General features: G+C 36.5%; 1 protein-coding gene across 1 annotated transcript in view; it reads right to left on the bottom strand.

Moving 5' to 3' along the window:
• Window positions 1-25,971, bottom strand: part of LOC113074543 (MAM domain-containing glycosylphosphatidylinositol anchor protein 2-like) — a gene marked incomplete at its 5' end in the record, with an annotated part of 88,777 nt that overhangs the window by 27,566 nt on the left and 35,240 nt on the right. The window contains 2 exons of the mRNA XM_026247403.1: window positions 6,703-6,863; window positions 12,380-12,649. Of these exons, the coding sequence (XP_026103188.1) occupies window positions 6,703-6,863; window positions 12,380-12,649 (431 nt within the window). The remainder of the gene's footprint in view (window positions 1-6,702; window positions 6,864-12,379; window positions 12,650-25,971) is intronic.

Raw genomic sequence — 25,971 nt, 5'->3', positions numbered from 1 at the left:
TCAGAGCCTGAATTTCATTTTTGAAAATGAATTCCTCTCTTAGGTGACTCTTGTGAGGGGTGAAGGGGGGCATTTCAAATATATATATATATATATTTATCTCACCTAAATGTTTGATCATGCAATGCATTTTTGTTTTTACAATCGACTAATTGTTGCACAATATCTTGCACAGTGCAAGCCTGATTTTGTGAGCTGTATGTGAGGTGTTTGCAATGCGTAGACAATGTGTGGTACAGAAAAATAGACTCTGTGCGGAAACTATCTCTGCACTGCTGCAGATGCACCGCTCCTAAACGCACTGCCAGACTGCAACCATGTGTGCAGTGTGAAAGCTTTAATTCATTAACATGAGTGCGGAAGAAATACACACCACATATGCACTGCAAGCAGAGTAATGTGAACCTGGCATTATTATGTGTGTGCGCAGCGAGTGTGCATGAGCGCTCGCATAAGCGTTGAATGGTTTACACTGGCAAGAATTAAAAAGAAAAAATGCGGTTTAGTAACTTTAGTGATGATGCGACACTGCCTCGATAGTATAAGTGACAATTCCTGTGTCAACTGTGCAGCACTTATAGTGCAGACGCGATGAGAAGCCATTTGCATTTTGAGAGAGAAAGAGAGCGCGCTGTGATCCATTCACGCTGTTTGTGAAATCATGTCTCTCAGAAACTTTTTCAAATTACTTTGTCAGTCATTTAATGAAGAAATATGAATTGTACCTCACCTAAAGCATTATAATAATTTCAACCGGGCCGGACAGAGACTGAGCCGCAGCATGCCATGCCAAACCTCTCACGACAGGCCCGTCATCAGCTTGAGATCGGTTTTATGAGATCAGCCTTTTTAGAGGCCACCAATCAATCATCCCAAAGCGATTATTGGCCGATTGTGATCGGTAGCTGATCAGTCGGAGCACCCCTATACTCCAGTACACAAGACAGCATTTTTTATAAATGGACTGATTAAAATTATTGTATGCCCTTGTGTAAAATCAGCCAATCAGAATACTGCTTGCCAAAATTATAAAATGGTTTTCAGTTTTGTTGGCAAAATGCATCAACCACTAGTCGACTGGATGATTTTGTAAAAAGTATGTACATAAAGCAGTCAATTCCCCACTTTTTATAGGGAGTCCATCCCCTAACGTTTTTGATCAAACTAGACATTTTTCATATTAAACTGCACACAGAAACGGTAATGTTTCAAAAACATTTACACTTTTAAAGAAGTCATCCTTTAGGACAGGGATTAAATAAAAGAAAATATTTGCAATAATGAAATATTTACTTGAAGTCATCCCTGTGATTTTACAGTTTTAAAATTTTCATGTATACTTTTTTGTCATCTTAAATCTTAAATACAGTATATATATGTTTTTTCATCAACTACCTGCAGTTCCCTCATGAATCCCAGATTAAAACCCCACATTAAAATAGTCTAGGTGTACATACTTTAACAACTGCATATTTCAACTTTATATTTGTGTTCGTAGTTAGTTTATTTAAAAATGAAAGTAGTGCAAGCATACTCAAGTTAGAGTGAGCAAGTAACTTTGAACAAAATCCCAGAAGCAGCCCGAGGTAAAAGGCTTCATCTCAACACTACATGGAAAATATGATCAATAGAGAAACTCTCACAATGCTGTTGAAACATTGCAGAGATATGATGACACACTTACAGCATGCATGCAATTCAAACACGCTACAACAATTTTTGGGGATAAAACGGGGGCCGAGGGTCACCTGTCATCCCACAGGTGCTGTGTTACTCCATTTTACATTGGGCACCAATTGAAAATAACAATATTCCTTTACTTGTGATAAGAAAACAGCTGTAATTTCGAATGAGGAAATGAACTCTGTGAAACCTTGACTATGAAATGGAATATTTCCTGAACTGGATTTCAGGGCCGCAGGAGCAAAAATACAATAACGGGGTTTGTAAATTAGAAACAATATGAGTATTTTCCACACCAAACATCTCGTATACTTCACACTTTTAGGAGCCAAATTTGGTTTATGTCTTCTATCTGGAATTGAGAGGAATTAGATTTCTATAATGTGGATTTGGAAGCTTTACGTGTAAATGCTTTTACCACGGCTGGAGAACTAAACAATGTTAGACGGAAGCAGTAAAAGAGGCTTCTATTTCTCCTCTAGCCTGGGAGCTAAAGATAGTGCATCAAACAATATCCTTAAAGACACTAAATTCCCATTAAAGTAAACTCTGAAATCCCTTTAATTAAAGATGAATGGCTATACATTCAAGTATTGTATAACATCCTCTAAACATAAAGCTGAAGCAACTCGCAGCACTGCAGAGGTGTAACCTTGTACTGTATGTCATCTAAGTTAGGATGACTTTTACAACAGCATTGTAAGTGCCATATGCACAGAAAAAATGTTAAGAGGGCTCGTTAAACTTGAAGTACATAGGCAGTATAGTGAAAAATGAGGTCATAGAAACATTAGGGTTGTTCATGCTGGCCTTAACTGCTGCTGTGAGAACAGTGCTCTAGTGGCTTTAATAATCCACTAGAGGACATGGAGACCAAAAGACAGCTTTATACAGAATCTGTGAATATGCACAAATCTTCATGGGGTTGTATATACTTCCCAGCTACACTGCAACCAATAATTACCAAATAGACTAACTAAATCAATAACTACTGAAACCTATATCCCTTGTTTACACATGCTACTGTAATAATATCAGGTTTGATTAGGAATGCACCACTATTAAAATTATGGCCGATACCAGCCAGTCATTATTTTCATTTCACTGCAGAGAAACAGCTAATAATAAATATATATTATTTATTATAATATTTTTTTTTAATGTACATCATAAATGTAGAGTTTGCTATTGATAACATTTAACAGTGTTACATTATTTGTGTTTGTACGCATTAGATGACACTGAACATAATCCAAATGTAAAAAAAATAGAGAAAATGAGAAATACTCCATATTGGCCAATACTGATGAATTAAAGAAAACTAATATCAGCTGATTTGATACATGTTAAAGAGCCACTTACTTGACTGTCAACCATTCACAAGGGTTTAAACTTTGACAGCTACATAAGGCTTTAAGACTAAACCATTAAGTAAAAAAAAAAAAAAAGGAAAAGTGCTTACATACAGTATACATGCAAATTAATTTTGGTTTGCTTGATATTAACATGCAGTGACCAAAACAGCAAGCCTTAAACGAAAGCTTAGTGAGAAAATTCCCATTTTATTTTGAAGCAGTACTGTACACTTCTTGTGCTTTATCAGGATACAATAACACACTGACATAGTAGTCAAGAAATCTTCTCCTTGAAATTAGATCACAAGTGACCACAGAAGATCTTTATAGCAGGTTTAAACAAAGCTTGACTTCTTATTGAATTTCTTCATTTGGCATATTTTTTGCCTCTATAATTTTGAACAGTATGAAAGGAAATAATACGCAATCAGTCTGAAAGCCAGTTATCCACCAAACCAATGCACATTTAAGAATCCCAGTCGCAGGTTACACCGTTCAAAATTGTTTTTACTAGAAATGACATAAAAAGAAAAAAAGATATATAATATATAATATAATATAAAGATATATATATTCAAAATCACTTTTATTACCTTGTCCAGATTCACCGCCTCTGAGAGTGTTAATATAGTATGTGAAAGCTATAAAAAGCAAGGGTAAGCAATCTCTTTCCTCGGGGATACATAAACACGCCAGACCCCCGCAGTGAAATTCCCCGTCCCAAGGTTAGGCACTGAAGTGCTGCCTAATATGCTTGGCTGGGAGTGTCTCCGTTAGCATGCATGCCCTCCAAACCCTCTCATTTCAGATTGTCAGGCTAAGACTTTCCATGCCCATCGCGTCCTGGAAATGTCACTAGCCAAAGCGGCGATGAGCCCACAGAGCATTGAGCGGCGCTCGCGTCGACTGGTGACCGGGCGAGACAACATGATGGATGAGCACATAGGGGAAAAGCGGCATGTTAAACAGAACAAATAAACTGCAGAACAACAGTTGGCGAACAAAAAAGGATGCGCAGAGGCCGTGTAGAGAGAGAATATAAGGAGTTAGCGAAGAGGCCAGACTCCTCCATCATGATCAGAACAGATGAGTCAATCACCACCCACTGCAGGCACAAAACACAGCTTCTCACCCACACGTGCACACAGACACAGGAAAGCACAGAAAGGACACCCCCACAATCACTGCACACAGCTAACCTCTGTTCGCTAGGGTCCCATCCTTGATTTCTCCTGTAAAGCTTATCTTATTACAGCAGCTTCGTCCCACCGGACACAGCTGTTAATTAGTTTTCTGGCCCTTCTCTTGTTTTTGACTCTCTCTCTCTCTCACTCTTTCTCTTTGCAGTGCCAGGTGTGCTTTCAGTTGGGAAGTCATCAAGGATAGTACAAGGCGTCCTCTCTATAGTGCAAATGACACACATGCTGTTATTTCTCTTTTAGAGTTAATGAATTAAATGCTTTCTGCTAATAAAGGTAAATATGAAATGTGACAGATGCTGGGAAATAATGATCACGCTTATTCTTTCAAGCCTGTGCATCTTTTGAAAGACAGCTTTTTGCTAAAATCAAATTATTTATTAGCAAAACTAATGGACATCTACAGCTACGTTACACAGACATTAGGGGAGGCATGAATTTGATTATTTTTTTATTCTTCAGGTCCATCAAATAGATTATTACACTCCAGAGGACATGCATTTGGCATGCCGCAGTTTGACATGCTTTTTGCATCTATGACAACTTTAAACATCCTTTTACTGATTCTTTTAATAATTATTTAACATGTTGCCTTAATGTTGCCTTATAGTAAAATAATTTATAAACAGGGCCCTTTAAAATGAGAAAGAAAATCAAAAGTGGAAAAAAAAGAAGAAAAAAAGGAAAAATAGAATAAAGTAAATAGTGACTAGTTACAAAACCAGTTTGGGGTAAGATTTTTTTAAGGAAAGCAACACTTTTATTCAGCATTAAGGATGGATTAAATAGATCAGTTTAGATATTTACAAAATCCTGAAAAAACGTATCATGGTTTCTACAAAAATATTAAGCAGCAGCACAACTGTTTTCAACATTGACAAAATTGACTAACAAAATTAATTCTAATTTGCAGCAACATTAGGGTGAGTAAATGATGGCCAAAGGATTATTGTCAGATGCACTTTCCCTAAACTAAAATGATGTCATTAAAAACATGCACATCTCTGGCATCAACTGCCTAGAAACCAATATTGCTCATGTGCAAACAAAAAAATTCATCTCAAGCTCAACAGTCCCTTGAGCATTAAGAGCAGAGTGCTCAGACTAGTAAACACTACCAATAATGCAATCCCAGAACACAAGCAATGCAGAGACTTTGATGGAAACAGCAAAAAGCCTGAGAGAATGAGAGGGAGAGAGAAACTAAACGAACAACAACAACAGTAATATGGCATGGCAAAACTTGCAACGTGTACTTTGCATTGACTTTGAGCACAAGTAGGCAGCCGCTAGCAAAGGCTATTCTGACAAAGAATAAATCACCCCACATGGCTGTGGACGCTGCCATTCCAGCTGAGCAGAGGAAGTGTGAAGGAGAGGGTGACAGAACAGTGTGATGATGACTTGTAATTGACAACGGCACTGCTCTCTACGTGACCACACACACCAAGAAAGAACATTACAGCGCATTGGAGAGCGTTAAAGCTCTTGGTCAAATATTAGCCCGACTAAATAAACAGAACAAATCTGTTTCACTGACATAAACTATGTCAACAGTAACCATAAATGTCTCTCATGAATCCTAATAACGTTCTTTGACTTATCCTATATTTGTAGGATGTTGACAGATGAACTTGTGTATAAATCAATATTAATTTAGCACTGCCTTCATAAGCAATTGTGCACACCATTTTGCACACAGGCCAAATGTACCATTAGCATGGAGGCTACACAAAAACAAAGGAGATGTGAACAGTCTATAACCTTTTACATACTGCCATAAGCACAGCTTCTCTCCCATAGTCTTTACACAGATGAGAAGGTGCATTTAATTTGCATTGATTGTGGCTGTTAAAAATATAACTTCTGGGTAAGAGAACATTCAGCATTTTTATTTAGAAAAAGCTATCCTAAAAATTCAGTTATGAAGGTTTTGGTACTATTTATGGGCCAATGACACAATGTTTTTTTTTTTTTTTTTTTACCTTTCTAGTCAATATTCAATGAATACAAATAAATAGCTTAAAAATGCAATTCATATATTTTAATGCGTCCTAGCATGTTTGTAATTTCATTCAATTTAATTTATTTTTATTTTAATATATTATTTTTAATTCATTACACTTCATAGCCAAATCAAAACTATGTGGTGTGAAAAGCATGCGGAAAAAAACATACTGCTGACAACAGGAAATGATGTCATAGGGATAATTATCAGATCATTTGAACCAAAAACACACTGACATGACTTTTTAGAGATGTTAACTTCTATTAAATGGCATACCATATGAAATCAGCATGAATACAAAGAGAATTTGGCACTTTTTAAACTTAGTTTAAGTCATTTACCCTCACATATTTTCCACAGATCAATGACATCATACATCTGGCACAAGCCACTGATAAAAGTAGGAAAGAAACGTCTTTCTAGGTAACTACTTGACATCATCTATAAGTAAACCTACAGACTCACTCACCTGCTTGATACCAAGTCGATATGCCATGATACGGTCGACCGCATTGGGATTCATCTGAGTCCACTGGAGTTTAAAGCCGTAGACGCGAGGTTTGTTCTGCCACTGAGCGCTGTAGGTGTCATAGTAGAACTCGGGAACATAGGCTTTCCCTGACACAAAACAAATACACATTTCAGTCACATTCAATCTCATAATATTAAACAGACAATTCAAACAGATGACCAGATGTGAGGAATTCCGTCGTTTGTTTTAGATAAAAGTTGCAGATTTCTCTTTCCCTCAGTCATGGAGCTTGATACTTTATCACAAATATCCTCAATTTAGGGTGTCGGATCAATCTTTTCAACAAAAAGAAAACTGCACGGTTCTGTTTTATAAGGAAATCATGTCTAAATAAAGCTAAATAACAAATAAACTTGATAATTCTTTTCAAATTATGGAAAAGTGTCGGACTGCTGTTAAGCTGTATATATCTAAAGATAATTAAAAAACACAAAAGTCTCCTGTTTAGACTAACAGGTCAAATGTCTGGTACACTGAAGTGATGCTAGAGAATATTATGGATGCTTTTACAAACCACTGCTTGTGGAAAACAGATAAAAAAAGGATTAAAGGAGACAGACACAAAGCAAAACCATTAGGAGAGCTCTTCTCTCTATCTGCTAAATGCTGACAAGCCCATGAAAAAAATATAGGCTAAAAAAACACGTGCAGTATGAAATTAAAAAAGAACAACTACATTATTTGCAGAAAACTCATGCTTTCAACATAAGCTCATGAAATGGTTGAATGGTGGTTGAAAGCGTATGTGTCCGTATCCTGGAGCATATTATTTATGGAGATCATTTTGTTGTTTCTAAAAGAAAATAATTGACTCTATAACCAGTTTTAGAAGGCAGAATAAATCCATAAAGAATTTTTTTTTTTTTTCTACAGATTCTTCTTTCTGTCAGACAAGGCCGCTCCATCCAGAAGTTCACTTCTCGACAGGAAAATGTTAAATGTCCAAGTCTGTAGAAACATCTTGGAGGGTTATATTGAGAAGAGCGAGGAAAGGTGGTGGTAGGGAGAATTTGCTGATGTCTGCAGGTCAGGGATATAGGCTATCACCAGCACTTATTTTATCCCCAGCTTATTATGAGGGAAAAAGCTAGAGCCAATGCTAATGGGTCCATCGAGTTTACTCTACTTGAGGCTTAGGGATAAATCTGACTCTTCTAGGAATCAATGTTTGAGTGAAGTTGAAAAGAAAAAGCAGAAGCATCATAAACACATGGCTCTAAATCAGCCTAAGACGGAGAAAGACAGTACTGCAGCTGTCACTTAGAGAGGCAAAAGAATCACAGAGGCTCTTTCAGCCAAGATTTCTGAGAGTAAGTCTATGCTCTCACTATGCTCTATATTAGAAATGTACACATGCTTTAAAAAGGCAAACTAATACTAAAATTCAGCACTAAACTAGTATCAAGGTACTTCAGTATCTAAATAGATACTAAACTTATAACTTATGCGACTAATAAACAGCCTCTGACAACTGAAGAAATGAAATTTGTCTTCACATATTCATATTCATAGTCACACATTCACTTTCTTATTAAGGAAGAACAACAAAATAATGGTTAGGCTAGGGTGAGACAATTTATTTGGATAACGCAAACATTTTCTGCACTGGCATACAATGTATACCCTCAATGCTCCTTAAAACTTACACTGACCACCACTAAGCCTTGATATACATGCGTTTATTTGTGTATATAGACACTACTGTGTAGATTTGAGCTTCAAAGCCCATGCAAGAGACCTCTGGGACGTGAATACTTGTCGAATTGAAGCTGGTTCCTGGTGTTTGTCAAACACATAACAGCACTATCACGACAAAGGACCTGTGCTCATACTAAATCTCAGAACATGAATCCTTTATATGTGCCAGTGGAGAGTTCTTTAATACTTACCCATCAACCACTGGACCACCATCCAATCCATACATCTCAACCAACTAAAAATACTGTATATATCTTTGACAATTTTTTTTTACCTTTTACTAACCATTTGCATTAAACTAACAAATACGACTTTACTCTTCATTTAGACTTTCCCCTATGTAACACTAAAGTAGTTATTCAAAATGTCAAAGCTGCTTTTTTACATACAATAAAAGTCCATGATCACTCTTTGTTTGGTTTGTTAATGAAATTAAGGCCCTTTTACACCAAATGTTTTGTGAAAAAGCTAAATTAATCATCTGCAATTGTTCTATTCTATTCACACAGAGAGTAAAATGAATACACATCAGGCAAAGCAAATTCGCCCAGTGATGATAAATCCATATAAATTGTATTTATTTTAATATATAAAGATAAATAATTCATCAAATCATTTTGAAGAATTTCTACATACTGTATCTGTGTAGAAAGCTAAAAGAGTGCAAGAGTGCAGAATCTGACTATTTTAGATTTTTCATATATACTTATATTGTACTATATGTATAATCAAAGCTGTTGAACCTTGTCTTGTACACTTTTTTTATTATTATCTTAAAAAAGGTACATGTGTTAACACATTAACTCAGATAAAAATGTTAAATTAATCAATTATTAATATGGTTATGTGAATCTCTTGACAGACCAGTTTTTATTGAATAAAAAGATTCACTACTTTTCAAAAGCACAACACTGGTGCCCCTTCAGAAAATAGGTGCATGATGCTCCTGCAGGGCCTTCTCTCAACTTCTAGAACTTTCTATTATAATAATTGGTAACCCCTGGTGGGTTTACATTGCCCAGTGCTGCGTACATCTGAGATGAATGCTGAGACAGAGAAAATGCAAGCTTTATCTTCAAACAGTTGTGCACATTGCTCTAAAAAAAGTGAAATGTCAACTTGATGTATTGGCCATTTGTTCAATCGTCACGCAAAACCCTGTGGCCGTGTGATATTCGGTGGCTTTGCCTTAATTTGCTTGAACCTGAAAGGGTTCCTTTACATTACAACATCAGGGGAGCTTAACCTCCAATAAAACAGACTCGATGTGGGATTTTCTGGCTTGTGCTTTTTTAACGCCCAGACATTTAAAAACCCATATGATGACAACGATAAATGAGAGCTTCAAGCTCGTGCAGCGTGTTCCTGCATCACAGCGAGCAGAGGCTCATCATAGATGCATGGTTTGTGCAAAATAATGGCCTTCAGCATGTCCTACAGAAGTGCACGGAGGAGAGAGAGAGAAGGAGAGAGAGAGATGCGGATACAAGGAGAGTGGATATGAGTGATATAATCCTCTTTTATGCCTGCTGAACAGAGCAGGAAATTGTCAATGCAAATTAAATGATTAGGGGTGAACATCTCCAAGAATAACCTATGCATCAGAAAGTAGCTAGCTCATCTCTCTCTCCTACATCCTCCTCTGGTCCAGGATGCCTCATCAACCAGCTGGGATTTCAGCCATGAATATTCAACAGCAGGGAGGGCAAAAACACAAGCTAGCAGTTCCCATTTCTAAACACGGGTGTCTGGTGCAGTAGCAGGCATGAGATCAGGCTACTTTTGTGGTGGCACGAAATCAAAGAGAAACTGCTCCACCGTTTGAACCAAATTCCAGGTGACATGGTAGACTGAATTTATCTGTGCAAATACTTGAAGGAAAAGCAAGTGTGGCTTTTGAATCACTAGTGAAGTGTCTAATTCTGGTAATGTATCTGCACAGTTTAATTTATTCCACTGTTAAGCGTTTGTTAAGCGATGAGATTAGCATTACGTTTTATTAATGACTGCACAAATAATGTGAAATATGCATAAATAACTAAATATTTGCAGGACAAAATCAACATCTGCTTAATGAACAGTTAAAAAAATAACAGGGTGCTTTAGTAATGTTTCTATATCCTTAAATGTGATTGTAGAACAAAAATCTGTCATGAGTTTCACTTGCCTACAATGAACAATTTTGAATCAGGAACCAACTCAGATCAAGGGTATTTTTTCCCTCATGTGCTCGATGCTTAATTGTACATTAAAACATTTTGGTTCTATGTTGGGTGGCCATTTGATGTAGCCTGACCACTGAACAGAGTGCGGGCTGAGAGCCGTGACGTAGACGCTAAGCACCGAATTTAGGCTGGAGACGGACATGGAGACACGGGATGCTATTCTCTCTGTTGTGGAGAATATTCCCAGCATTTGCCAACTGAAGCCCGAACCAGAAGAGCGTTTGTTTCACATTTTGAATGAAGGTGAAGTTGTGCCCCTACTCCCGAGTCCCGACAGGTTTTGGGAAAAAGTTAAATTTGAAGTGAAAAATCAACTGTTACCGATCGTTAGCGAGAAACTGGGGAGGCCAAAGCCCGGCAAGGCGATAATTGTGATTGTGAACTGCCATGTTCACTTCGGTATTTCGCTCAATGGTTTTGTTTTCGCAGCATACCTGTGTTTACAATGGAAGTTCGAGGCGGCTGAGCCGGCGAAAAACACACGTCATAACCAAAGTTATGTGATTGGCTTATGGGTAACCAATGATTTTAAATTTCAGACAAGCACCCCCCCCCCCCCCCACAAGAAAGAAAACAGTTGTCAATTACGCCCTTCCAGACTCTTGTCTACGAAGCAAAGTGATGTAGCAGAGTTTGGTATTACCAGGCTACATTTGATGTGCAATGTGCTGAAACAGATCTAGTTGAGAATCACAATTTTACAGTTTATCAGGAACCAACATACTGTAAAATGGTGATTCTCAACCAGATCTGTTTCAGCACATAGCACATCAAATGGCGACCCAACGTGGAACCAAAATGTTTTAATGTACAATAAAGCATTGAGCACATGAGGGAAAAAATGCCCTTGCTCTGAATATCACAGTAATGATGATATCCAGCACATTATTCAATGTGACATTCCATTTAGACATCATTTAAAAAAACAAGAGATGCGACACAATTCTTACACTTATTTACAGTATTCTACACCATTTTACCCTGATAATATAATCTAACTACATTTAACCAGAAAACAAAGTATGCAATGATAGAGACTTCAGCGGAGGGGCTATTGGACTCTGATGGTAGATGACAAAATAATCTTCTAGAATTAATTCAGTACACCAGGGCTGGGCCACTGTGCTGCAGAGTTCACCTCCAACCCAAACACACCGGCCTGTTGCTTTATCGTGATCTTGAAGACACTGATTAGCTTGTTCAGGTGTGTTTGAATCGGGTTGGAATTAAACTTTGCAGGACAGTGGCCCTCCAAGACCGAAGTTGCCCAGCCCTAGAGTACATAGCGCAAAATGCACAGTGCGTTTTTTGGGACACAACTAAAAAGTTAACAGAGCAATTTAAATTGAAGATGCATTATTACCAATTATTTTGTCCAGTTTTGCCCCAATGACAAAAACAGTCCCAAACAAAGCCAAAGCACAACCATTTCAAGTGAGCAACGAAGTACTGCCGTTCTCTCCCAGAATGAATCACTGGCTTTGAACAAATCATTTGAGGGAATGATTCAATGAATCAGTCATTAAGACAGTTAACTTGTTTTGTTCCTGATGAACCACAGTTTTTGAACAAATTCTATAAGTGAATGATTCAATGACTCATTCAAAGACAGTTAACTTATTTCATTCCTGAATGAGTTAAAGCTTAGTATTAGAATTATTTAATTTTAATTGTCTTACCTGTGACAAGGAAAGTACATCGGCCAGCTCCTGCTTCATTTTTTATGTCACAAGTGTACGCGCCGTAACCCTCGCGGTTGAGTGCCCTTACGTGGTATTCCGTCTCATCCCGAGTATCCAACTGGCCCACTGTCAGCAGTCTGGTGCCCAGCTTCCATTCATAATCTAGTACTTTTGAGGGGTGGGCACGTAAGACCCTGCAGCTCAGTGAGAATGGCCGGCCCAGACCTTGCCTGATCTCTGTATACACCGGCTCCACCGTGGGAGGATCTGAAAAAAGAACGCGCATTCTCATCAGACACAAATCACATATTTACACCAGAGTCAATAAAACCAATACAAATGACAAACCTGGCAATTTGGAGAGATGAGAAATAAAACAGTGTTAAATGTCTTTCAAAGACTTTTCAAAAACCACAAAAACAGACAGACATAACAGATGAATTTGAAAGTTTTATACTCATTGTGAAGCAGCAAAACAGCAGCAAAAAATGAACAATTGCTGACTCATTCACTCATAAGACGGTGACCTGTCATGAATCAGTGATTCATGGTGTTGCGAGCCAACGCATGCACATACACCATGATGCACACCATCAGAGAGCACAGCCTCGGGAGAGCATCATCTAATGTAACATGATGTCCTTAGAAGGGCGCTGGCAACTGCACAGCGTTTGCACTTTTTCTGTCTGAATTTGAGAATCTTCCCGTTACTGTAGTGCACAGCACTTCTATTAATGTCCGCTGAGAGCCATGCACTCTTACAGAATGTGTTTGATGCACAGAATTCACACATTCCGCTTTTACTTCTCCATCACATACAGTACAGTAGTATACATCACCTCTGTGTAAGCTGCAATAAGTATTTATAATTTGGACATTTTCAGTGGCTTTAATGAATTATTGTCAGGGTTCATTCATTAACTCTTTTAATTGCAGGGTTAATGAATGAAAATTTCATTCATAATGATTGCTATGGCCCTGGAATATCGTCTTCCCAAAAGAATGAATTTTTCCTGAAATTTTATCATCTGTATGGTTATCTAGGATGTCTTCAGTAGATGAATAGAACAGTATAGGCAATACAGAGATGCGGTCCAGTAATTCAGACTATTCACACTTCACTGTGTGATACACAAAGTACCCCTCCATCTCAAACCCACAGTGGCAATCATTTACAGCGTGCTCATCTCAGTCCAATTTCCCAAACTCACATAGAACGGCACATATTTTTCCCTGTCTAAAAGTGCTGGAAATCAAAAAGGAAAGTAAACTTACTGTACCAGACAAAAATTGAATCTATGCTTCTTATAATTTTAAAGACACTGAAATGAATTTAGTAGACAAAGTCTAGTAGTGCACTTTAGCATTTTATTGCTTTTTTTTTTGATGATGAGGACAGTGAATCGGAGAGTGAAGGAAAAGCATATGGGCAAGGCTGTTGGAAAGGTGGTCTAGATTATTCTGACTCATGACGTTGGTAGAGAATGACATCTGATCTGAACACAGTTTGCTGAATTGATGTGCAGAGAATAGTAGTAACAATGAATAAGCATGTCCAAACTAGTATATATAAAAATGAGGAATGCACTTTAAATGGATTTTTAAACACATAATACATTACTAAATATTATACACATAAAAAATCTATTTGCTGAGTCAACTTAAAAAACTTTGTTACCCCGCTGCCTTTAATTTATTGCGTTTTTGAATTCAGATTTCAGATTAGTTGGAAGCCAATAAATTGTAATGTTCTTGTTGTCTGGACAATTTATAAAAAAAAATGTGTTATGTCTACAAATATATAAATAATACGTTTAAATTGTTCCTTGTCAGATGTTCTTGCTTCCACTAAAAACACAAGAAATCATACTGATGGACCAGATAATTAGATTTTAGACAAGCTTTTTAGTTGTGCTTTCCAAAAACAAACAAAAACAAAAACAAAAAAATTAATAAAAATACCAAATTGTCAGAAAAAAGTCAGTTAATCTTTTTATACAAGCTAACAATAAAAATTGTAATGACAAATTAAATAAAATGCAATTGTATTAAAATGCACTTATTAAGCCATTTTAAGGTTCCAAATATTGTTTAGGGATTCTCATAAAGTAGGTTTACATGCATGGAAGATCAAAAAAATGCTTTCGTTTTCTCAAAATATGCGTTTAATATCACTTCATTTTCCAACAATTCTCAAACGATTAGTTCAGAGCCGTTCTGAGATTCACTCTCTAAAACTCTCCTTTCCGTGAGCCTACTCTGCTCTGATTGGTCAGATGACCCAGTCTGTCTTGGTTTATCATGTAGAGCGCATGTCAGAAACAATATGGCCATTGCCATAGTTCTGTATTTACTTGTAACACTTGATAGAAAACATAAAAATCTCTTATTTATTATACTAACATATTGTGATACAGTGGAGCCAGCTGGTCTAAATAAACTGTTTACTGAGCCATCTTCCAAGAGCAAGTGAGATTAGAGAAGCAGTCTTCAGTAAATGGGAACACAAAAAAATATTGGGATTGTACTGCTGTGGTACAGTGGAAAAAATATTTTTAACCACTGAATCTTTGCAGCCTCAACTTCCGGAAGTGAAAATAAAACAAACGTTACTTTCACAGCGTAGGACACAGCATCTTCTCGACATGATGTTAACCACAAAAACAAGCTTGACTTTAGCAGTGTACAGGGTGGTTGGGTTAAGTTATTCACGGCCAATTTGAAGATTGTTTACATTCACATACAGCTACATTACACACAAGGTAATATTCTAAATGGCATAATAATAGGGGCACTTTAACTTAATAATAACAATAATAAAAGCATTATCTTATATATAAAAAAGCTTTGTGTTTTCTGGGTTGAAATAAACATCATTTTTTTAGGGAATGAGAGAAGGAAAAAGAAAGAGAATAAGTGGACTGAAGCATTTATTATGAAATAACAAGAACAAGCTTTAGCAATCATGACATTTAGAGCAAGTCTTTTTAAAAACAGTGGTTTGTTCACTTTGTTTCCCCACTCCAAATGGCAAACATGTGGAGGCTCCACGCTGTGAGTGGATTACATTCTGTGCAATATAATATCTCTTACAGCTGAGGTCAACAGTTCAGTATCTACAACGACTTTATTCAGGCAATGATGCGAGCCCAGACCCACCGCATTTTGTCATTCTGAATTTCACGGCTGAGTTTCCCAAACTGAACCAATTCCTGCTGACATGTTGCCAATGGATGAGGCTTTGATAGACTAGTCATGGCGGTTATTGCGCTGTCAGACAGGTGACGGTGGGCAACAGTGTGTATTTGCAAATCGATTTTCAGCAATATGGGTAGTACAGGAAAATAGATTTGCTGAAATGGGATCAATTGTGTATGCAAGTAGAAAGAAAAAAACAAACAGATAAATGACTTGTTGAAACATTACAACAAGAGGTTAAGAACAGTCCCAAATTGCTAATAAATGCACTGTACATTGCACAATATGGTAGCACACTGAATGTGAACACATTTTAATAACAGCTGTGTATCATATTGACTCACTGCATGGTAGCAAGCTGTTATTGAGTAAAAGCTTTATGTGTTTTTTTCAGCAATATATAGCTGCAACATGTCTGAAGTCTACATCAATTGAATTTTCAAGCCATTTACATTTAATCTAGTGAATTTATGAGTGAAAAAAAGATACAATGAATACAATGAAGGTTTATTTTATTTATGGAGTTTATCCATTATACATGGGCTGGATCATGAAAATTGTGTGCTACATACATTCCAGAATGGAGACCAAATTTTTAATAATGAATATTATTATAATTGTTATAATTATAATCTAATCAACATATAGGGTACACAAATATGGTCCAATCAATATGGCAAAAAAACAACAAAAAACATTTAAACATATTTTAAACTATGGCCAAAAAATACTTAAAAAAATACTTACAAATATTTAAAAATGGATTTACATATATATATACATGTATACATATATATATACATGTTCTACCAATACTTTTTTTTTGTATAATTTAAAAATACATATTTGCCTCCCATATATTTCAATCAAAGAAAATACATATAATATATACAATAAATTTAGCTTATAGTTTGTCTAGATTTTATTTAAAACATTTTTTATTTTTCGCCAAATTGGAAGTGAGCATCAAAAAGCATTGTCTGAATGTCCGATTCGAATGTCCGAATCTGTAATTCATGCAATGTCCGAACTGTTAGAACTCTTGTGAACGCGTTTCAAAGCAGCAAGCACATGAGGCGTTCTTCTTCTATGTCTTGCATTATGGCAGATCGCAGATTTATAAGTGCATTACCGCCACCTCTCTCTCTCAAATGGACATTGCGTGAATCAGAGGTAAAAAAAGATCTACATAAATACTGTTCAGTTTCTTGCACAGACCGATCGTTTTGTGTCTTTACACATCAATGTTTCATCACGAGCCTACATTTTGGATGCCCTGGGGGTAAGCAGATAAAAATAAAATTTTCATTTTGGGTGAACTATCTCTTTAAGAGACTTCCTATTAAAACTTTTGAATCATTTGTATCAGTTTCTACATCATTATTAAGGCTCTTAATTGCAAATAAATGACTGTTTAGCAGCACAAAAACATTTGTTTCTGACCTGTGTGAGAAATTGTTCTGTAACAAGCAATTACATGACATAACATGACAAAAGGCTTCTGTATAGATGAAAGTGATAAAACCTATTCATTAACAAGTCCCTGCAGAACCCTCTTTATAAATCTGTGTCCAGTATTAACTAAAGCAATAATGTAGTTTTTTTGTTCTATTTTGGTAAATTTCATAGGGGACTAAAAGCTGGGCTTGGTGCATGAATGGTGATAGTACTTTGAATTGCATTCAGGACTTTTGCATGAGCATACTCTCTTTTTCATAAATTAGTACTATTGGGAATAAATTAGTTCTCTGCTAATTAGGCTGGCAGCCAGTTTTCAAATGCAATACTAAGCGAACATCGAGTATGGAACACTGTTATTGTGTCATCCGAGTAGAGGAATATTCTTCTATTCTCCAGCGCCTATCCCAGTTCCACACCACTAATCAGGATGCCAATTTCATCCCCTCGTAATGAGGACCAACACTGCTCTTATATTCCACATCAGAATCCCTATTTGCATATGAGCTGTCCCAGTGTTTTGTCACTTTGAAAAAGTTTCTGTCGTCCAAAAAATCTCTCTTGTAGCAGTTTCTCAAAGGCTACATCAGTTCTACTTAAACCTTGTCTAAGTTGCAATTACTTATCGATGAACCTAGATGGAATCTGTGGGTTTTTATTGCATTGTATGCACTTATTTTAGGAACAATAATCTAAATGGATTTAAACATGGTAAAAAGGTAAGAACACTATACTTATTTGTAGCAGAAAATGTAATCCAATTAGTCAAACTGATTACCGTAATAAATAAACATGCAGAGTTGGGCAAGACATTTAAAAAATTGCAGTACATTATTACAGTATATTACGTAAATGGAAAAGAATAGATTTCTACATTAACTTAAAGATAAATAAAGTCTACACATGTAGTCCTATACACTAGTGTTTAAAAGTTTGGGCTCAGCAATTTGTACTCATTTATTTATTTAGAAAGAAATTATTACTTTTATTCTGCAAAAAAATAAAAAATAAAAATAAAATTAATCAAAGGTGACAGTAAAATACATTTATACAGTATGTCACATATATATGATTTCAAACAAATTTTTTATTTTTTTAAAAAGGCTCTTTCCATTCATCAAAGATTCTTGAAAAAAAAAATCACAGTTTTACAGTATAACGTGTCGTGCTAATTAAATTGGCACAACGAAGGAGTATTTTCCAAAAAATAATTATAAATCATCACAGAATACTGTACACAAATGTTTTTTCTACTAAAATTTTGTAAACAATGTTGCTGCAACACAACCTGCTACTTATAAAACAGAACTGTTTCACTACTGAAAGCCACATGATTAAGAATAGAATCGCTTCCACCTTGCTAGCAGATTGACTAGTTTCAGTGACACTATTGCTGATCACTGTGGTGGAGGATGTGTGGAACTTTGTGAATGACGCTCATTCTGATTCAGTGAGGAAAAAGCTGCTGTGAAGGAGAATCTTCTCGAGGAGTTTCTTCTTTTACCCTGCAGCTTTGAGAATGTGAAGAGGAGAAGGTGGGTTGTTACTGTCAGGGTTTAACTGCAATTATCCCTTCATTAAAATATATTAGATCATTAATAATCAGTCAGCCTTGCCACATTTAGATGCAATTAAACCTTACTTCAGTCCAAGGTGTTAGAAGTCCAAGGTGCACGGCAGTCATATTCATCATGTCTGCTTAACTAACATGACGATATGAGAATCCATCATCAAAATCTAATCTCATGGTAGAATTAACAGTCCCACCACCACCTCTCTGATAAAAAAGAATCCCCCCACCCACAATTCTACAAATAGAAGCTCCTGCAACTGCAAGCCAGGCTTTCTGCACTGTAAGACTGAGAAGACTTGTAGTGTAAAAAAACCCATCACATTCTAATTAGATCGACTCAGCTGCCGATTAACACCGCTCCCGAAAAAATGACAATTTAAGCTCACTTGGTTCACTCTCTATTTCTCCCTCCCTTTCTGTTATTGTTTCCCTCCTTTTTTTGGTCTAGTCCGCCTTCAAATGCATGTGAGCAATGACAAGAGTGCCAATTGACCTTTACTGCTGGCAGCTGTTCACCTCTTGCAAAAAATCGTATGTGATGAGGTTACAATTCTGTCACAGTCAATGGTTTTGTGGCAATCATTGTCCATCTTGCATGGATCAGTGTGCGCTTAATTATGGATGGGTAGTTTTTGCTGGTACATGATCTGAAAATGAATTCAATTAACCCCCTGACTGGCGAACGTTGGCCATGTTGTGTGGTACAGAAGTTGGGGCATCCGTGTCAACACTCCACAAGTGACAGGAGATAATTGGTTTCAAGTGCTTAAAAAAATACTCCAGTTATACTTGTATTTGGTCTGGACACTAGATATTTGACTGACTTAAAAAAAAATGTCAGACCTCTGCTTCCAGTTATTTTTGTGTCCATCATAAAAATGCAGTTATTTCTGGACCGAACTTTGAATTGCACGTAATTGCATCAGACATACAGAGATTGTATGAAGGGATAGCCATATTACAGCAGACCTTACCACAGTGACAGTGGACAGAGGAAGTTATCATAGTGGTCCTGGCATGGCCAATGTTTTTTTATTGAAAGGGATGAAAGTAGGGATGAGGGAAAATAATTATTGGGAAACAAGTGGAGGGATGAGATCAGGAATGTTACATGCCAGTTAGTTTGGATGCAAACTACTTGGATTCCATCTTTGAGAAGATGGGTGTATTTTGATACACGATTCATTAGGTCATTGGGCCAAAAAAAATAATTAACAAATATTATTAGAAACTGGGCTGTTGAAATAAACCAAAATTCTGACAGTTCAAAATAAATTTAAAGCTCAGGTCATTAGCTCAAAAAAAAGAAAAAGAAAAAAAAAGTAAATAAATAAAAGATAATTTTTTAAACCCATATAATTAAATTTTTTTCACTAATTTCCCATAATTGTGAAACTTTGATTTCTTGAAACAGCAACTTTATATTTCACAACTTTATCATTCATAATTGCAACTCTTTCTCACAATTGTGATTTTTTTTTAATCTCCCAGTGTTACTTTATATCTCCCAGTATGACTTACTATCTCGCAACTGGGAATATGTCTCAATGATGAGAAATAAATTTACTTAATTTCTCTTCATTTTATATATCACCTTTATATATCACAGAGGGACTGTATTTCTTAGTTTAAACTTAATTTCTATTTCTTATATTTTTCTCTGAGATTTGCTTCAGTGTGAAATTAACCTACAAGTGATTACTAATATCTATTTCTGCAAATAATAGGTGAGAAAGTATTTGAATATCAAATAAATAATACACTTCACCTTTGAACCAGCCAACAATAGTCCAGATGAGCAAGGAAAATTTCATCTCCAAACTTGGACACAGAGTCATCGTGTCTGTTGCTCTTCAGATGTACTCAGGCGGTTGATTTTCAACCTAGCATTCCATCAGTACTTCAAGGTCAGTGGCAGTCAGCCTGAGCATTAGAGCGAGCTGTGGTTTTTGAGGAGCAATTAAACCGAATGCTAACAGAAGGCTGAGAGCTATGTATGCGGAAAGGATGATGCCGGGGTCGTCTTGTTAACATCAGAGCCATGAACAGAGACTTCTATGGAGATCAAACTCATCCTTCGTGATGAAAAGTTAAAGCAAACGTATATTGCAGCTTTTGAAAGGTTGAATGGCTGTCACTAAACTACAGATATGTAATCATGGAGACACATTCAAATAGCAGTCACATGACATAAAAATCTGTTAAAGGTGCCCTAGAATGCAAAAATCACTTTATAGGGTGACTGAACAAAGCTGTGTGGCCACAGGGTGTGAAAACAACCAGCCTATAATGGTAAAAACCTACTCACTCATTGTTTTATAATCCCAAAAAATCATAAACAGTCTCTCCACACGAGCAGTTCCAGACGTCATATTCGGTGAAAGTCCCGCCTGTTTTTGATGCTCTCTGCCATATACAAAGCCCTGAGTGAGAAGCATTGGTCTGCCATTTATGTTCTCTTGATGTAGCAGCTGGAGATACAATGTCAGCGCCAAAGAGCCATTTAAAGTGTGTGTTGGGATGCACCAATGAACATAGGAGTCTCCAAAGACTGCTGAGGACACGGTGGTTACATTTCATTTTCGAAGGAAATGTCAAGGAAAAAAAGTCCTATATATTTGTGCTAACATTTTACACCAGACTGCTCACAAATGTCAGTTTAGTGCTGGAGCTGTGCAAAGATTGCTTCTCAAAGCAGGAGCGATACCAACGCTTTGTTGCGAAAATGTCCAGACTCCAGACAAAGTAAGCATCACAAATCATATTTTGTTTTTAAAAAAAAAGAGATTCTTTGCTCTCTGTAAGGCTAATGTGGCTAAAGCTACCATTGTCTCTGCCTGTTTTCACTAATGCTGCCTACACGTGCTGCCAGAATGATCGTGAATAGGAATGTGGTAGTTAAAAATTGCATTTGGAGGCAATGTGGGGATCAGTAACACGGTATGTCCGCGATCATGAGCTCTTGAAGGTCTGCACTCTTCTGAGAAGGGAGGTAGGAGCATCATCTTATTTTCATTTAAAGATCAGAATCCAGGCCAAGAAATCACCTTGACCTTGAATCTCTAAATCAGTTCATCCCTCCCCAAGTGCGGAATCTAGGTGTGATGGTAGATAGGTGCCTCAAATTTGCAGTCACTGGGTCCAGCTTCTTCTCTCTTCGCTCTTTATCAAAAATCAAAACTTTTCTTCATAAACGCTTAATGGAGACTGCTATACTGCTACTAAAAAACAGTGGGTAGTACAATTCGACAATGAAAAATTCTACTGTAAAGTTATGGTTTATTAACGTCTTCACCTACCACAACCCTAAACCTACACTTACAGTATTGCAAATACAGTAATTTTGTGTTATATTCGCGGTTGTAGCTAGAAGGGATACAGCTACAGGAAACCAACAATAAATATTCTTTTCTACCAATTAGATTGCGTTTTTATTAAAGTCTGCATCTACACCAACCCTAAACCTACCCTTACAGTAATGCAGATACATTAAATATCTCTGTTTAGCATGAGAAAAAGGACGCAATATTGATGCGCAGTAAATCCGGGTAGGAAAATCTGACAGGTAAGATAAAATTTCAGGACACCAGCTAAAATCGAGGGGTAAACGAGCCTTTGAAGTGGCCGGCCCATCACTGTGGAACAAGCTCCCACTCTATATTAGATCTGCCTCCACTTTGTCTGAGTTCACTTTGTCTGCATTACATCTTATATTAAATTATGTATTTTTCACATCTATCTATCTATCTAAAAAATAATTAATACATTTTGCATTGCTTTAAATATGGTGTTTACAGTCCATAGAGCAGCTCTGAGTAACAGATGGATAGATCAAATTAAATTAATAGTCTTGATGTATATACTGTTCAGAAATGAGTTTCAACTGTTCAGCATTTAATTCTGTCCAGAAATGATATCATACTGATTAAATGCTGATGAAAAAAGGGGAAAATCCAAGGTAAGTTAGCAGATGGCCCTCAGGCATTAACCTCTGCACTAGTTGTTCTGTGACGCAACGGCAAGAGTTTCATTTTATTACCAATATAACAAAGTAATGCAGATTTGAAACGTTCTGACAGAGCGAAATCCAGGGCAATCTCTCTGATGGACAAAAAAAAAAAAAAAAAACATCCTCCAGTCCTTGCTTACTCTCACAAACATGCTCTCTCTGTACACTCGCCACACTTTCTCTTGCACTGTCATCATTCCGCCTCTCTCTTTTCCTCCCTCACTCTTTCAGCATCTGTCATGGTTCTTTTATCCCACCTTCCTTCTCTCTCTCTCTCTCTCTCTCCGTTTCTCTTTCTCTCTCTCTTTGTCTGTCTCCTCCCCCGCAGTTCTAGAGGCTTGCTGCAGAACCCATTCAGCTGTCAGACCACTGATTATCCACTGGCATACATTTGTGTCTTGGACTTCTGCAAGTAATGACTGCAGCATAAGGATTACCTCTGGACCCCCCCTCGACTATTTAACTGCAATCATTCTGTCTGTGATGGAGGGGGAGGAAGTGGCCTTTGTCACACAGGGAGAGATGACATAAGTTAGAGTGCTGGAGAATGAGTCATCAAATACAGTTACTCTTTCTGAGTGGCTAATGTTTATGCTGGCTGGGCTTCTGCTGAGCAGGAAATGATGGCTTTTCTAAAGAGCTTGTATCTGTCATTAGACTACTACTAACAGGGAGACGTGTAACATATATGGCTGCTTCAAATGGAGATTTGAAGAATGTGATTAAAGGGACAGTACTCCCAAAATTGAAAATTCTTTTTCGCTTAATCACTATCATGCCATTCAAAATAAGTTTGACTTTTTGAGTTTTGTTTCTTCTGTGGTATTCAAAAAGAGAAATGAGAAATCATTTTTCAATGTACTTGGGAAGCTTTCAAAAAGGAGGCGAATGAACCACAAAAGTGGTGCACACAACCTTGCTTTATTCCAGATCTTCTGAATCATAAATGGTTTTGTGTGAGATACAGACTCTAGTGAGCTGCTGACATAAGAACCGCTGAGACTGGATCAGTGAATCATTCAGTTTGGTTTGGTGAACTGAATCAAATGATTCAATGAAAAGATCTTACTCAAACGTATGTTTCATTCACAAATTAGACATCACTACTTCTCTCATGAACACACTGAGAGAAGCTAGGTTGAGATGTTTAATGAATATTAACTTAAATGAATAATAACCTCACTTAAAGCCATTGTACATCCAAACTGCTAAAATACATACAACAACCAAGGTAATGAAACTTTGCCAGATTCATGTTTATCTGTTTCAGATTAAACTGACGACATTTTGTAGCACCTCTCGCTGGATATTTCACATTGAAAGTGTTGTGAAACATTCAAGAATCAATGTAATATAATTTCACAGAAATTCTGCAATAGGGCAAATTTTTCCAATGTGTCAAAGTTGCTTTTATGATACTTTTCCAGTACTTGTATGTCCTTTTAGAAACTTTATAAGACTCCATTCATTATAATTGCTTTCAAAAAATGACTATATTCTTCAAAATATCTCTGTTTGTGTAAGTGAAAAATGAAACACATGAAAAGTAATGTTTGGGTGAAGTATAAGCACATTTCTAAATGGACAAAAGTGCTGCTTGCTGCATAAAAACTAAAATCGAACTGCCAAGTACTTAACTGAAGAGTAGGGTTTTTAATTATATTATCATGCCCCAAAAAGCAGTTGACAATTGACATGTGTTTGCCTCACCAAGAAAATGATTCGATTTCAAACAAGCTTTCATTTTATGTAGAAATAATAATAATAATAATCCTAGAGCAAAGTATGAAGGGTTTAAGCAAATTTCATGAGACGGTCTACAGCTCTTACAAGATCTTGTGTTCATTAGTTTTCACTAAGCCAGTGCAATATGTAAAGGTCAGGATTGTTTGATTCACCTAAATAGGACATAATGATCACACATGCTGAATTCATAGTAAGGTGTAACAAAAAACAAAGCCCAGGGAGACCAGGCAATTACACAGAAACACAATAAAAGCATTGAATCGTGGCTAACAAACAAAATCACTGACTCAGAGCACAACAGGAAACACACAAAGGCTATTTCAGACCAATCTGGCCCTCTAGACAAAAAGAGATTCTGAACACATTAGAGAAGTAAAATGCTGACACAAGATATATCGTGAAGTGTTATTTAAAATTCAAGCCAGAATGATTTTTTTGTGTGGATCCATACAGTTTTAGCAATTATATCTTGAAGTGGTGAGTGCTTTTCAGCTGGCTGATGCTACATTTTGTTCCTCCAAGCACACGTTTTCAATGAAATCTGTCTTCTAGCAGAATGCACTGTTAATGAAGGCATACATAGGGGTCATTTAAAAAAAAAAAATTCAGTGGAAAAAGTACAAAGTGTGTTTAAGTGTGTGAATTGCCCTGAAATGCAGTTCTTTTACAAAGCAGACCTGTCATGCCATACAGTAGAGGTAAGAGCGGTGGTTGAGAGAACAATACTATCGACAAGGCCAACTGGATAAAGGACTACATACAATCTGTCTTGAGAAGCACTTCATGTAGCACTACTGTTTCTAACACATGTCCATTAGCGTGCAAGTTATTAACAAGATGACAGGGGCATTATGGGAAATAACAGATCTTTCTGACAGCTCTAAAATGCCAGATACTTAATTAAAATCTCTTCAGATAATTTACACTGTAAAAAATTTCTTGTTGTTTTTACAAAAACTTTTTGGCAGCTGTGGTTGCCAGAATAATTTTGTAAAAATACAGAAAACTGTAAACACATTTACGTCAAAAACTGTTAATTTTACAATATAAAGCTGTAATTTACAAACAAGAAAATGTGAATATAAACCAGTAAATTCAACAACACACAAAATTAAATCTGTTTTGTACCTTGAAAATACTGACAACCACCATAATAATAAAGATGGTACTGTATAAGAGAAAGCCACATGAAGTATCAAAGCTAATCACAAGTAGCTTCACCACAAGCAGAAGTATATATTAACATATAGAAGGTGCACATTTATGGAAACACAAAACACCATCATGGTAACACACGTGATACTTAAATAATGCAAAAAACTTTCATTAAGCAACAGAAGATGTAACATAAAGCTCAAATGTACATAACTGATAACAAGAACTATTTAAAAACATGATTATTTAAACAAAATACTTTCAAACGTGGAGTGTCACGCAGGGAATTCTGGGAATATCAGTTTACAGTTTTAGACTGTAAATTATACATTGATTTGTTCTTTTTTTACTTCTAAAAGCTGTATAATTAACAGCATTGTACTGTAAATTTACATTAAATGCTTTGTTAGATCTTTTACAGTTTTTCCCTGTATATAGTACGGGAACTTA

Source organism: Carassius auratus, unplaced genomic scaffold (genome assembly GCF_003368295.1).
Source record: "Carassius auratus strain Wakin unplaced genomic scaffold, ASM336829v1 scaf_tig00015055, whole genome shotgun sequence".
Classification (NCBI taxonomy): domain Eukaryota; kingdom Metazoa; phylum Chordata; class Actinopteri; order Cypriniformes; family Cyprinidae; genus Carassius; species Carassius auratus.
This window is presented reverse-complemented; position numbering and strand designations above follow the sequence as displayed.